General features: G+C 40.6%; 1 protein-coding gene across 5 annotated transcripts in view; it reads right to left on the minus strand.

Moving 5' to 3' along the window:
• hipk2 (homeodomain interacting protein kinase 2) overlaps positions 1-12,085 on the minus strand; it is a 105,277-nt gene that overhangs the window by 19,532 nt on the left and 73,660 nt on the right. For all 5 annotated transcript variants that reach the window (XM_038290969.1, XM_038290968.1, XM_038290966.1 and 2 more), the window contains exons 3-5: positions 9,171-9,294; positions 8,640-8,759; positions 5,592-5,678 (exon numbers count right to left, since the gene is read on the minus strand). In XM_038290969.1, the coding sequence (XP_038146897.1) occupies positions 5,592-5,678; positions 8,640-8,759; positions 9,171-9,294 (331 nt within the window). The remainder of the gene's footprint in view (positions 1-5,591; positions 5,679-8,639; positions 8,760-9,170; positions 9,295-12,085) is intronic.

The following is a 12,085-nucleotide window of genomic DNA, read 5'->3' on the forward strand; positions in this document are numbered from 1 at the left end:
ATTCAAGCTCCTATCTTCATGCAAGCTATTCAGCTTTAGCACCCATACTTCTTTGTTTGCCTTCTTCCCTAGCTTTGATAGAGAAATAGTCTGTGGAATGAGGTAAGAAATAATCATAATGTATTCTGCAGGAAAATGACTTCGGGGAAATGTGCAAATATACGTCTAAGAAAAATAATAAATGAATAGAGATTAGGAAAGAAAAAATCTTATATGCTGATTTTTTTTTTAAACAGAAAAGCTAGACATTTTACATCTTTAAAAAACTTTCAAAGCACTCAAAACAAGATAAAGTATACTTCAGATAAATCCATCATCTGAACACAGAGAGAGAAAGAAGCAAATGCAAACCAATCAAAACATGGATGTCCACCAGATGCAAACACAAGTGCAACGGGAGAGGAAAATCTGAAATAAGGTTCTTAAGTCAGGCTGAAACTCAACATTTAGGCTATGAATCCTACTATCAATCCACGATGGATGAAATAAAATATGGTGGTGGCAGCATCATGGTGTGGTGACAGTTTTCTCTGGCTAACCCATGACAGCTTTTCAAACACCCCACTACAGCTCTAAGAATCTGTTGACAGAACAACCGTGTCTCCACCAATCTGGTCTTTATTGACGGAAAAAAGCTTTAGTGTGGAGAAATGACACAGATTTGGAAGAAATCTTGAATCCTTTATCCCCATGGTGAAACATAGATAGTATTATTATGTGACAAACGTTGCTCCAGTAGGAAATAAAACCTGTTCAAGTTTGTAAGAGACCTCTAAAGATACATCCAGAGATATAAAAGAATGGCTCAGTCAAAGTCCAGACCTAAATCCAATTGAAGATCTATGGCAAGACTTAAAAATAGATTTTCTCCTTTAGTGAAGTAGATTTGCAGCCAGGCAAAGCTGACGCAGACATAATCATAACGACCCACTGAAGCATAAACCATGGATCAGTTTCCTTCCGCTAGACAAACAGCACCTCATTTGTGTTGATCTATCAAATAAGATCCCAATAAAATAAATTAAAGTTGAATACTTGTGTAAGGTGGAGACCATGAGGCTCCTCCTGTCATGCCTTCAGTCTTATCACTAAAATTATTGATGGAATGCATATCACAGTGGATGTTTACGAGCATTTCCAGCTTTCCTTCACTCTTCACCAGACACCTCGAGCAATCCTGCATTTACTGTAAGCTGGTGTCTTATTTCCCTTCAATTAGATCTACTCGTGACTGAAGCCTCCACACATTTACCACAACTAAAAGGAGGTTCATTATCTCTTCCTGGCACCTCGCCCCTCAGCCTTGGAGGGCCTTCAGCTATATCATCCATTATACACAGAGGCACAGATGTCCACAATGCTGACTTGTTTATGTGGTCAGGGTAGGGAGACGGGGTAAAACAGGCACTGTTCATCTATGTTTTTTTTTGTAGAAACCCGAGCCGTATTGCAAAAAAGAAAGACAAGATGCAGAACTAGAAGCACAAACGACATAGATGACCCTGGGGATATCATGCCTGCACAGGTTGGCTTCATTAAACCGTTTGCCTGGTGTGTGTATGAGCACATTAAATTCAACAATTCCAGGAAGTGATACCATCTTGTCCCAGTTGACCACATGTTACTCCAGACTGGTCTGACAGTGGCCCTGGGCACTGTCGAGCCATCGTAATTGTCTCCATCATTTAAGCAGCAACATGTGTTGGGTATTCGTATGGCTGGTTTTCCAGGGGCCGTTGTTTGGCTGTAATCAAGATGAACATCCACCAGTAGAGGAAATTCACTTGGCCAAACCTTTTCTTGGCATGCGGTTATCAGCAGCTCAATCACAGAGCGTGGTGATGACATTTTAGGAGAGCTGGGATAAAAAGGTACACTATATTGCCAAAAGTATTTGCTCACCCATCCAAATTATTGGAATCAGGTGTTCCAATCACTTCCATGGCCACAGGTGTATAAATTCAAGCACCTAGGCATGCAGACTGTTTTTACAAACATTTGTGAAAGAATGGGTCGCTCTCAGGAGCTCAGTGAATTCCAGCGTGGAACTGTGATAGGATGCCACCTGTGCAACAAATCCAGTCGTGAAATTTCCTCGCTCCTAAATATTCCACAGTCAACTGTCAGCTGTATTATAAGAAAATGGAAGTGTTTGGGAACGACAGCAACTCAGCCACGAAGTGGTAGGCCACGTAAACTGACGGAGCGGGGTCAGCGGATGCTGACGCGCATAGTGCGAAGAGGTCGCCAACTTTCTGCAGAGTCAATCACTACAGACCTCCAAACTTCATGTGGCCTTCAGATTAGCTCAAGAACAGTGCGCAGAGAGCTTCATGGAATGGGTTTCCATGGTCGAGCAGCTGCATCCAAGCCATACATCACCAAGTGCAATGCAAAGCGTCGGATGCGGTGGTGTAAAGCACGCCGCCACTGGACTCTAGAGCAGTGGAGACGCGTTCTCTGTAGTGACGAATCGCGCTTCTCCATCTGGCAATCTGATGGACGGGTCTGGGTTTGGCGGTTGCCAGGAGAACGGTACTTGTCTGACTGCATTGTGCCAAGTGTAAAGTTTGTTGGAGGGGGGATTATGGTGTGGGGTTGTTTTTCAGGAGCTGGGCTTGGCCCCTTAGTTCCAGTGAAAGGAACTCTGAATGCTTCAGCATCCCAAGACATTTTGGACAATTCCATGCTCCCAACTTTGTGGGAACAGTTTGGAGCTGGCCCCTTCCTCTTCCAACATGACTGTGCACCAGTGCACAAAGCAAGGTCCATAAAGACATGGATGACAGAGTCTGGTGTGGATGAACTTGACTGGCCTGCACAGAGTCCTGACCTCAACCCGATAGAACACCTTTGGGATGAATTAGAGCGGAGACTGAGAGCCAGGCCTTCTCGTCCAACATCAGTGTGCAACCTCACAAATGCGCTTCTGGAAGAATGGTCAAAAATTCCCATAAACACACTCCTAAACCTTGTGGACAGCCTTCCCAGAAGAGTTGAAGCTGTTCTAGCTGCAAAGGGTGGACCGACGTCATATTGAACCCTATGGATTAGGAACGGGATGCCACTTAAGCTCATATGTGAGTCAAGGCAGGTGAGCAAATACTTTTGGCAATATAGTGTATTTCAGTCACCACTGAAACCAAAATCTCCTAGTAAAATCAGGCAAAGGGTGATTTATATACAATGTTGAACCAGACTCAGGTCCTGAGCCAGCATGGTAACATGATGGTAAAATCCCCCTAATCCTACAAATCTGCTCACTGACACATCTATTCGAGATCTTTATACATCAAAAATTCAAAACACTCCAGTTTTTTTCCTTCTCCACACCATCTAAAGGCACATCAGAGCTTTTACTGACCTTTACAGCGCAGCTTTTAAAAAAAAAGCATGAAACGGCAATAAAAAGATGTGCATAACGAATTATATTCAGTAAAAAAAAACATCTAAAAAGACCTGACTAAATAACTAGGAAGCACTTGAGAGATCATCATCTTGGACTCTATGCTACAGTATATCGTTCCCTCTCCATTAATTCCTATGGAACTAGTACGATGAGGCAATAAATGCTTGTCTCCTCGAACCAAGCAACCAGTGAAATGTCGAGCTTATGCACATTAATATGCAAACACGGGCTTTTGACGCAACACAATTCCTGTCACCGTCACGTAACACTACAGCCAATCAGTGATGGTTTCATTAACTGAACTGTTAGAGCTAGCTAAAAGCTGCAGTCTGTACCTGCCTCCATGTTGGGGGATGAACCCGTTTTTCTTGTGTCCAACTTTCCTATACTGTATGATTTCAGTCAGTTCAAACAAGAATCATCTGACTCTTCATCCTTGATACTGTGTCCATCACTGAACACTTAAAAAATGTTAAGGTCTCCCCAGTTTAATAGCAAACCATATTTCGAGCTTGGAGACGAGCAACCCAGAGCGCAATTCATCCGGTATGCTGGGTTTCATGGTGGTGGCAATGACATCAGTTTGTTAGTGTTATTTGTCGCTGCCCAAGCGTCAAACCAATTGCAGCTGTAATCTTGGCTATTTTATGGTATGTTATGGGCCATGGGTCATAATTGGCCATTCAGAGGCCATTGGTTGGTCTGCATTAGAATATGAATATTAGCACATTGTTAAATTTAGGTGAATGTGCTGATGTTACTCTGATCTTCATTTTCTATTTTCAAATACATCTTTTGCTAAAACTGTTAGCATTCCTACCTGCTTAGATGTTCATACACTTTTTAAACTCAATACAGCATTGTTCTTCTGCAAGCCTATCTTTGTGTTCTCCATTCCCTAAAGGTAAAACCTTTTAAAGATCTTTAATTGCATGTTTTCTTTAGAGAAGACAGCACATTTAAAATTTTTTACCAAACTCACAGCAACTCCATACCTATGGACTTTGCTTTGTGCATTGGACCAAATGTTTTATAAGTTGGAATTGAACACAGCCTTGCCCAAACTGTTTCAACACAACTTGGACCAAATTATTGTCCAAAATGTCTTGGTTTGCTGCAGCATCAAGACTGTCTTCTACTGAAACTAAGGGACTGAGCTCAACTCTGCAAAATTAAAAGTCCAACAGCATAATACTCCCTCCACCAAACTACATACTTGCTCAATGCAGTGAGGCAAGTGTCTTTCTCCTGGGAACCAAGGGGCCTGATTTATCACCCCAGAAAACACTACTCCACTGTGCTTTTGTCCAGAGACCGCCTTGGATCTGAAAGTGTTCTCTTGCACCTGTGGTCGGTAGCACTAGTAGTATCCCATGATGGTATCATGCATGAATTAATGAGCTCTAAAAACGACCCATAATTTTATGAATGTTGGTGAATCAGTCACATGTGGACAAGACAGCGACTACAGCTACTGAACTCAATGGTTTGGATGGCTGACCCTGTACTTCTGGAAAGAAATGACATATTTTAAAATACTTCTGTGCATCACACTGTCTGTACTTCACAGTAATATATAAACCCATCAGCCAGATGGTGTAAAGTCCTGCAAAAACACAGGCACTGCTCTTAAAAACTAACAGAAAATGTACAGGCTTGCCCCTCATGTGCAAAATGTCTCTGAAAAACCTTAGATTTAGGACATCTACAGCATTTAGTAGCCTCTCCCATTACATGCTTACATGAAATACAGCTGGGAAGGGACCCAGCCACAGCCCTGCACCCAGCTGCATGAATAAGGAAACATGCTGTACGAATCAGGCCTGGTAACCAGTCGCAGTACATTTAGTTTCAATGTCTGTTACTTATTAGGCAGTCGTAGAGCAAAACGAAGAGCTGAGCGGAACTTCCAACAAACAGCTGCCTTCATATAGCTCTGTAAAAATCCAAGCCTAAGCTTAAGTCTGCTGCAACTAGTGATCAGACCTCAGCCGCTTAGTTGAAGTGATTTCACATAATGGGTGTAAAATTCTCAGGACAAAATGGATCAAACTAACTTTGGACCAAAACCTCCTTCTTCAATAAGCATCAACATCAGCGGCAGAGCAAGAGAAAACCAATACTTCTCTGGTTCGACTTGTTGAGTAGAGAAGATTCCTGCTCTGATATGCAGACAGCATACCTGTGCCATGTCATCCAAGCAGTTGAAGATATACTTGCGAGCCTCCTTGGACTTGATCCCCGTCTCAACCTCATGGTCTTCCGGAGTCTGCAAGAGACAAGCAGTAGATGTTTGGTGAAACTATTGTCAAACCTCTCCCTCTGGAAATCTTCCATTTATATTTGGTTCATTACAGTATTTTGTTGTTGATGTGCATAAGACCTCATCCTGCCCTCCCAGTAACCCTGGGGTAGCACACAAATACTCATCAAACAGCAAAGCCAGAGGGTTTGGACTGCTTACTATGCCACACTGTATATCATGCAAATGCTACAACAATATGCAGTCTACACAGCAGATTTACATCAGTGCACCTGGATAGACACAAACCAGACAGGTATAAACATTCAATCAATACAACGGATGCAGATTTACACTCTGCGTCTTTGTGCTGACCAGACTGCAGAAACCTCCTGACTTAACACAAAGTATCTTATTATCTAATTAGTCAGCAATGTAAAACAGCTGGTGTTTGGTGGAAAAACATGGCTAGGGTGAGTTAAAGCTGCGCCGTCACTCATCAAAGACTGAAAAAAGTTTCAAGGACACCCTGATTTCACACAAACCAGATGTAAGACAGCCTTGATGAGTTACAGCGCTACGGTGTCAGGAGGAAGTTACACAAATCCATCTCTGTTCGGCTACATTCCAAACAATGAAGACGATTACTTTAAATAGGAGGCATTCTTCCTGATGTTCACCATAAAGCATTGCTTGTTTCGAAATGTTGCAAATATGGCAAAGAAAGGAGAAAGAAACAAGTAAAAAGTGCAACAAAAAGGCACCAAACATCCATCTGAGTTAAAAGCATTATGTCTCACACCGACTTTTTTGCAGGTCTTAATTGAGCCATTTCAACTATTTTTAATAAAAAAAGTATCCCTCCTGCATGATCCTGCCACCACTAGAGATCAACCAATACAGGTATTTTAATGCTGAGGTTGATACCGATTATTTCATCATAAGTCTAACCCAGGTATCCCTAAAGTCGGTCCTTGAGGGCCGCTGTCCTGCAGGTTTTAGAGGTTTCCCTGCTCCAGCACAGCTGATATACATTGATAGTTGATTAACAGGCTTTTGATGAACTGCAATCATCAGAATCAGCGGTGCTAAAGCAGAGAAACCTCTAAAACCTGCAGGACAGCGGCCCTTGAGGACCGACTTTGGGGATGTCTGGTCTAACCCTATGTCAAACTTATGTCCCATATGGCCACTATCCTGCAACCTTCAGATATCTCCCTGGTCCAGCACATCAGAGTCAAATGGCTTAAGTACCCGGGTCGACCACGTTGAGGACTAAGGCCTCCCCACATTGGTTGTGCGAACTTATAACTGCGCCACCGAAGCACGCCCGTTCTGATGATTTTTTTTAACCAAAATTGCTTTCTTTTCCTCGATTTAAATGGTTAAAAAAAGAAGGGTTTTTCTCTGATTAAATATTTAATCAAGCTCAGGATACATATATTTTTTGCTTTAATCTTCACTATTTCCTCCCATAAGCTCTTTGCACCACACAGGAGGCGGAGCTTACTCTGAGCTGGAGCTAGAGCCAGAGCTTAAAATGGACGCTTTCAATAAACCGGTTCAGTTTTAGATACAAGGAGCCTCATCACTGTGTCGATATGTGCATCAGAAATTTATTCAAACGCAGACTGAAGTCCACCGGAAATAAAAGCAGAAGAAGGCAACCATGAGGCACACAAAGCAACCAAGATGGACGAAGATCTAGCAGAACAGATGCTACAGCTTGATGTATAAGCACTTACGATTGTACAGAAACAAAAATTGTCCCTGTTGCAATTATTCAGCATCTGGCAATGTTGGTGCACACACTTGCAGAGGGGAGCTTCTCATGTGGAGGCTGTAAACTCCATCCCTTCCACCTGACTCACTCGGCGCTAGGCAAGCTGTCGTTTGGCCAAACAAAAAGGGGCTTGAGCTTTCAGCGATGGAAAGTGGAAAATCCAGAGCCTGGATAGCTCCAGTGCCCAGATAGCTCCAGCTCCCTCCTACATTTTGGCGGTATCTTTTGGTCTTAATGATGCGGTTTGTTTCCAGTGTTCTCTGAAGTAAGAACAGCTTCATTTGTACTCAGATTAAATTGCACACATCTGCACTATATTTAGACACTGGCTGTCTTGAAGAGCAGGCTGGTTAGGCTGGATTTTATTTAGGAGTAATAAAAAGGAAGGATTTTTTTTCAGATCCAAAACTAAAGTTTATTCCAAAAATAAAAATCCTCTCACCCAGATATACTCTAGTGTGGTTTGCTCCATTAAAAAAAATCACAATAAAGTATAATCAGGTTTGTAGCTGTAAGGCGACACAATGTGAACACATTAAAGGGGAACATATACATTTGAAAGGCACTGCATGCTTTTCTCACTAAAAGACCATATACTCTGCATTATTCGTATTGTCAGCAGTGGTATGTTTCCAGGATCCATAGAAGCACATGCTCCAAACAGCACATTATAAAAAGCTCATTATGTGCTGCAGTGAAGGATCAGTATCTATTGCTCTTTTTAGTCACAAACTCAATGTGCAAATTTTATCTGCATGGAGGACAAGTTCAGATGAAGCAAACCATTTTATTGAGTGGCCTAAATGGAGCTTATAGTAGAGTGGAGGTTAGAGCACCCTCTTAGCTCCCACATAGATCTGTTTTACCCTTATTACACTCTCAAAATACAACTAAAGAATAAGCTAAATGCCTTACACGTATGGCAGAAACAGCAAAAATATATAAACAAATTCATAAATACATCAAAGCTTTTTTGATAGTAATATTACAGATGTTGTTTGGAACAAATTTCAAAAATGTCTGGTCATTTTCTACCTATCATCCACTTTTACTGCTATATATTAGTCTGATCTTGATTTTTTATGCAATATTTGTATGCATTTTATTTTTATTTTCAAGTATATCCATCAATATAATCAACAGCAATATAAGTCATAGGTAAATTCAAAGTCACACCCCCACCATGTCACATGTTGTTTGTGTACCTTCAGTCTCCAAAGAGGGTAGGTGGTGTCTGGATCTCTGTTGAAGAAGCGGGTGGTCTTTGTCCCTGCACTTAAAAGATATTCTGCAGGAAGACCCTGCGTCTGCGAGATGTACCGGATCTGCAAAACAGAAATGCAAACATTTTTAATTTAACTACCGGTATTTAAATTTAACTTTGAACAGCAAAAACAAACAAAAAAAAGTTTTTTGGTGGTTGAAAGTGTAATTTCTGTCATGGATGATGGTAAAGACTCTTGAAGAGGTATAAAATGTAATGATATAGGCGACATTATCTGACAATCCCACAAGCCATTAAGAGATGGGGGCAGGAGAGAGCAACATGCATCACAGGATTTGTGCTAATTAGACAGTAGGCTCTGCTGCATCTGTTCCTTTAGACAGAAAAACTCAACGACAATCATCGCAGGTTATATGATGAATGTCATAAAGAACCAGGAAAAGCGTATAAACAAGGTTTTATTGCAAAGTGAATGAATAACATCATCATAATCTTCATTATACGGCGTTACCTGATCGTACTCTGAGGCTCCAGGGTACAGGGGCCATCCCAGAAACAGCTCAGCTATTACACAACCCAGCGACCACATGTCGATGGCCTCACAAAACGGAAGGCCGAGGATGATCTCTGGAGCCCTGCGGACACAAGAACACAGACATGGATTAGAGACCTTATGGCTTTATTTTAAACTCTGTGAATTATTCTCATTTGATTTAACTGACTTCCATCCAAACAAACATTTTTGACACTAAGGCACCTTTACATTATAACATTGTCAATAACCCACAGTCAATACTGTTTAATGCAGAGGGAAGCTGTAGTGATGTGGTAAAGTAATGTTTCCAAAGCAATCTTGTGCTGATTAGAAAATCCACATATCTGGAGATGGAGAAGAGTTTGAAACATAAAAATTAGTCAAACTGCAGCGTCAGAAGTTTGTTTGGATTTTCCTAATGCTTATTTTTTACTAAAACCTTGAAAGCTCAACAGAGTTGTTAGCAGGATGTGCCTTGCTAGACACAGATCATTTATAATCTAATAGCTTAAATAAATCCTTTTTATTTGTTTTGGACAAACACTGCTCCTTAGATGTGCTCAGATACAGCAGTACAAAGGCATACGATACCGAGCTCAAAAATACTTCCCTTCATTCTAATTATATATCCTAAAACTTTTATGTAAGACAGAAGAAAAGGTTGCTTTGCACTGCCTGTCAACTGGCTGAAAGAAGGCTGCTGGACCTTTCTGACACATGGCACCAAGATAACAATAACCCAACAACCTAAAATGAGCATGTGAAAACTAAAGGAGTGCAACCAATCCGTTTTATTCAAAACTGTTTTAAAACTACGGTTATCAAGCAGAGAGAGAATGACTGATGTTAAAGCCCGATAGAGTTCTTTAAAAAGTCATAAAACTCAAAATATTCATCATACAACTGCCTTTAAATGTCCTAGGGTTGGCTGTGTGCAGTATTTTAATCTGAGTATTGTTTACACCCAAGAGGTTTAAATAAAATAAATTAACAAATTGAATCATAAAGACCAGAAAAAAAAGGCTTGAGGCAGCATGACATTTTCTTCTTGGAAAGGAATGGGATACAGAGTCTAAGTCTGTACTAGGGCTGAAACAATTAATTGTGATTAATCGATTATTTAAATAATCATCAACTAATGTATTTATCTTTAATCGTTAACTGGAGTATAGAGACTGTAAATCATGCCTTTAACTGATAGAGCTACCCACTTAAAGCAGTAATTATATCAAAATAAAAAGAAAATATAAACATTCTGCCTTTAAGATTAAAACAATTTTTTTCATCTGTCAATATGCTCTATTCAGAACTCCTCAAGTGGAAAAGTTTTAGTTTCACCTGGTTCAATTTCATAAAAAGAACCTCAAGCAACCTTATCTGATTACTCTGAACCTATGCAAAAAATGCAAAATGCTGGAGGCTGAAAACAACAACTTGTTAGAGAAACAACAGAGTGGTTTAAATCAAGAACAGATCTATGGGTTAGAATGGCTTAAACAAAGTCAATATCGACAGCAAATACAAAATAGTTTCCATCCCAATAGACTAAACTTTGTTTTTTTTTATGGTTCTAGAAACAACAGACTCAAGAGGGCTGGATACAAATGTACACCACACTTTTAAGATTAAAAAAAAAAGAATAAGAAAACAAAACAATTAAGAGCTAATTTGTGTCACTCTAGAAAGAACAAAGTATTGTTTTGTGTCATTTGTAGGGTATTTTTTTCATTATTTATTAGGCATCAGAATTAGCACAAGAAAAAATAGATAGATGAAATAATCAGAAATTGTCATTGCTCTTTTGTTTGGAACTAAGATTATTCAGATTGTTTGTCTTCACCAAAGATTTATTGTCTCATATATCTTAGCAGTTCTTTATTTTGGTCTCCACACTATCTGTCTTGTCAGAAGGATGAATACGCTTACATCTTCAATGATGCCTAAAATAACCAGGAGCAACGTGATTCCTCACACAAAAGTACTTTTAAGAGATTCTCAGCCTGTCATCGCCATAGGAGGGACACTCTTAGTCTCACACTTTCTTCCTCTAGGTAAGATGTAGTCTCTTGGCTCCAAAGAAATCTAATCTAGGCTGAATCAACTAAAATCCCTGTTCATTCATTTGTAATATATATTAACAGCAGGACACACGGTTCAAAGGAGCTCAAGACGGATCTTGGAAAGTTTCAAGTTCACAATCCTGATTGCCGTGACCATGGTAACCGGCCCCCCAACTTCTTAGGACACTGCTGGGTTTTGGTCATGGAAAAGAGCATGGCGGGGGCATTCGCCATGGGTCTTTACAGAGATGCGAAAGGGTTGGAGGTAATTGAATAAAAAAACACTGTAAAGACTTAAAAGAACATTTCCAACAGCAGCCCTTTCTGCCCCCTTTTCAGTGCCCAGCAGTGATGGAGAAATAACGACTGGACACATTTTATGGCACCTTGTATGTGGCTGAAACATTGAGGCAGAAGACATTACAAGGACAGGTGATTATGAACTGTAAAAAAAACAGGAAGGGCCAGGATATTATGGTCCAAAGAGGCAGAGGGAAAAAGAAATGCCTTACAAACTAAAGAGCTCCTGACACAGAAGGTGGTTATTGGGGTCTAAAGGGCAGCAATGGAACAAACACCAAAGACGATACTCTGGCAACAGTTTCTCAGGGCACCATTACACACCAATACAGAGTAAACATCATACACAATGAGCTGGAACATCAGTCAAAAGGTTCCCAAAGAAACAGAAGGTGGACTGCCTGGCGGTGATGAGACAAGGAAGAGCAAGATCTGCCAAAGGTAGGGAGGGAAAAAGATGGAGTGAAGGAGACGGGCTGGAGTTTCACTTCATTTATACATGCAAAAGCTGCGTATACGAGAAAATCTAGA

Source organism: Cyprinodon tularosa, unplaced genomic scaffold (assembly GCF_016077235.1).
Source record: "Cyprinodon tularosa strain WSP-4 unplaced genomic scaffold, ASM1607723v1 ctg290, whole genome shotgun sequence".
NCBI lineage: Eukaryota > Metazoa > Chordata > Actinopteri > Cyprinodontiformes > Cyprinodontidae > Cyprinodon > Cyprinodon tularosa.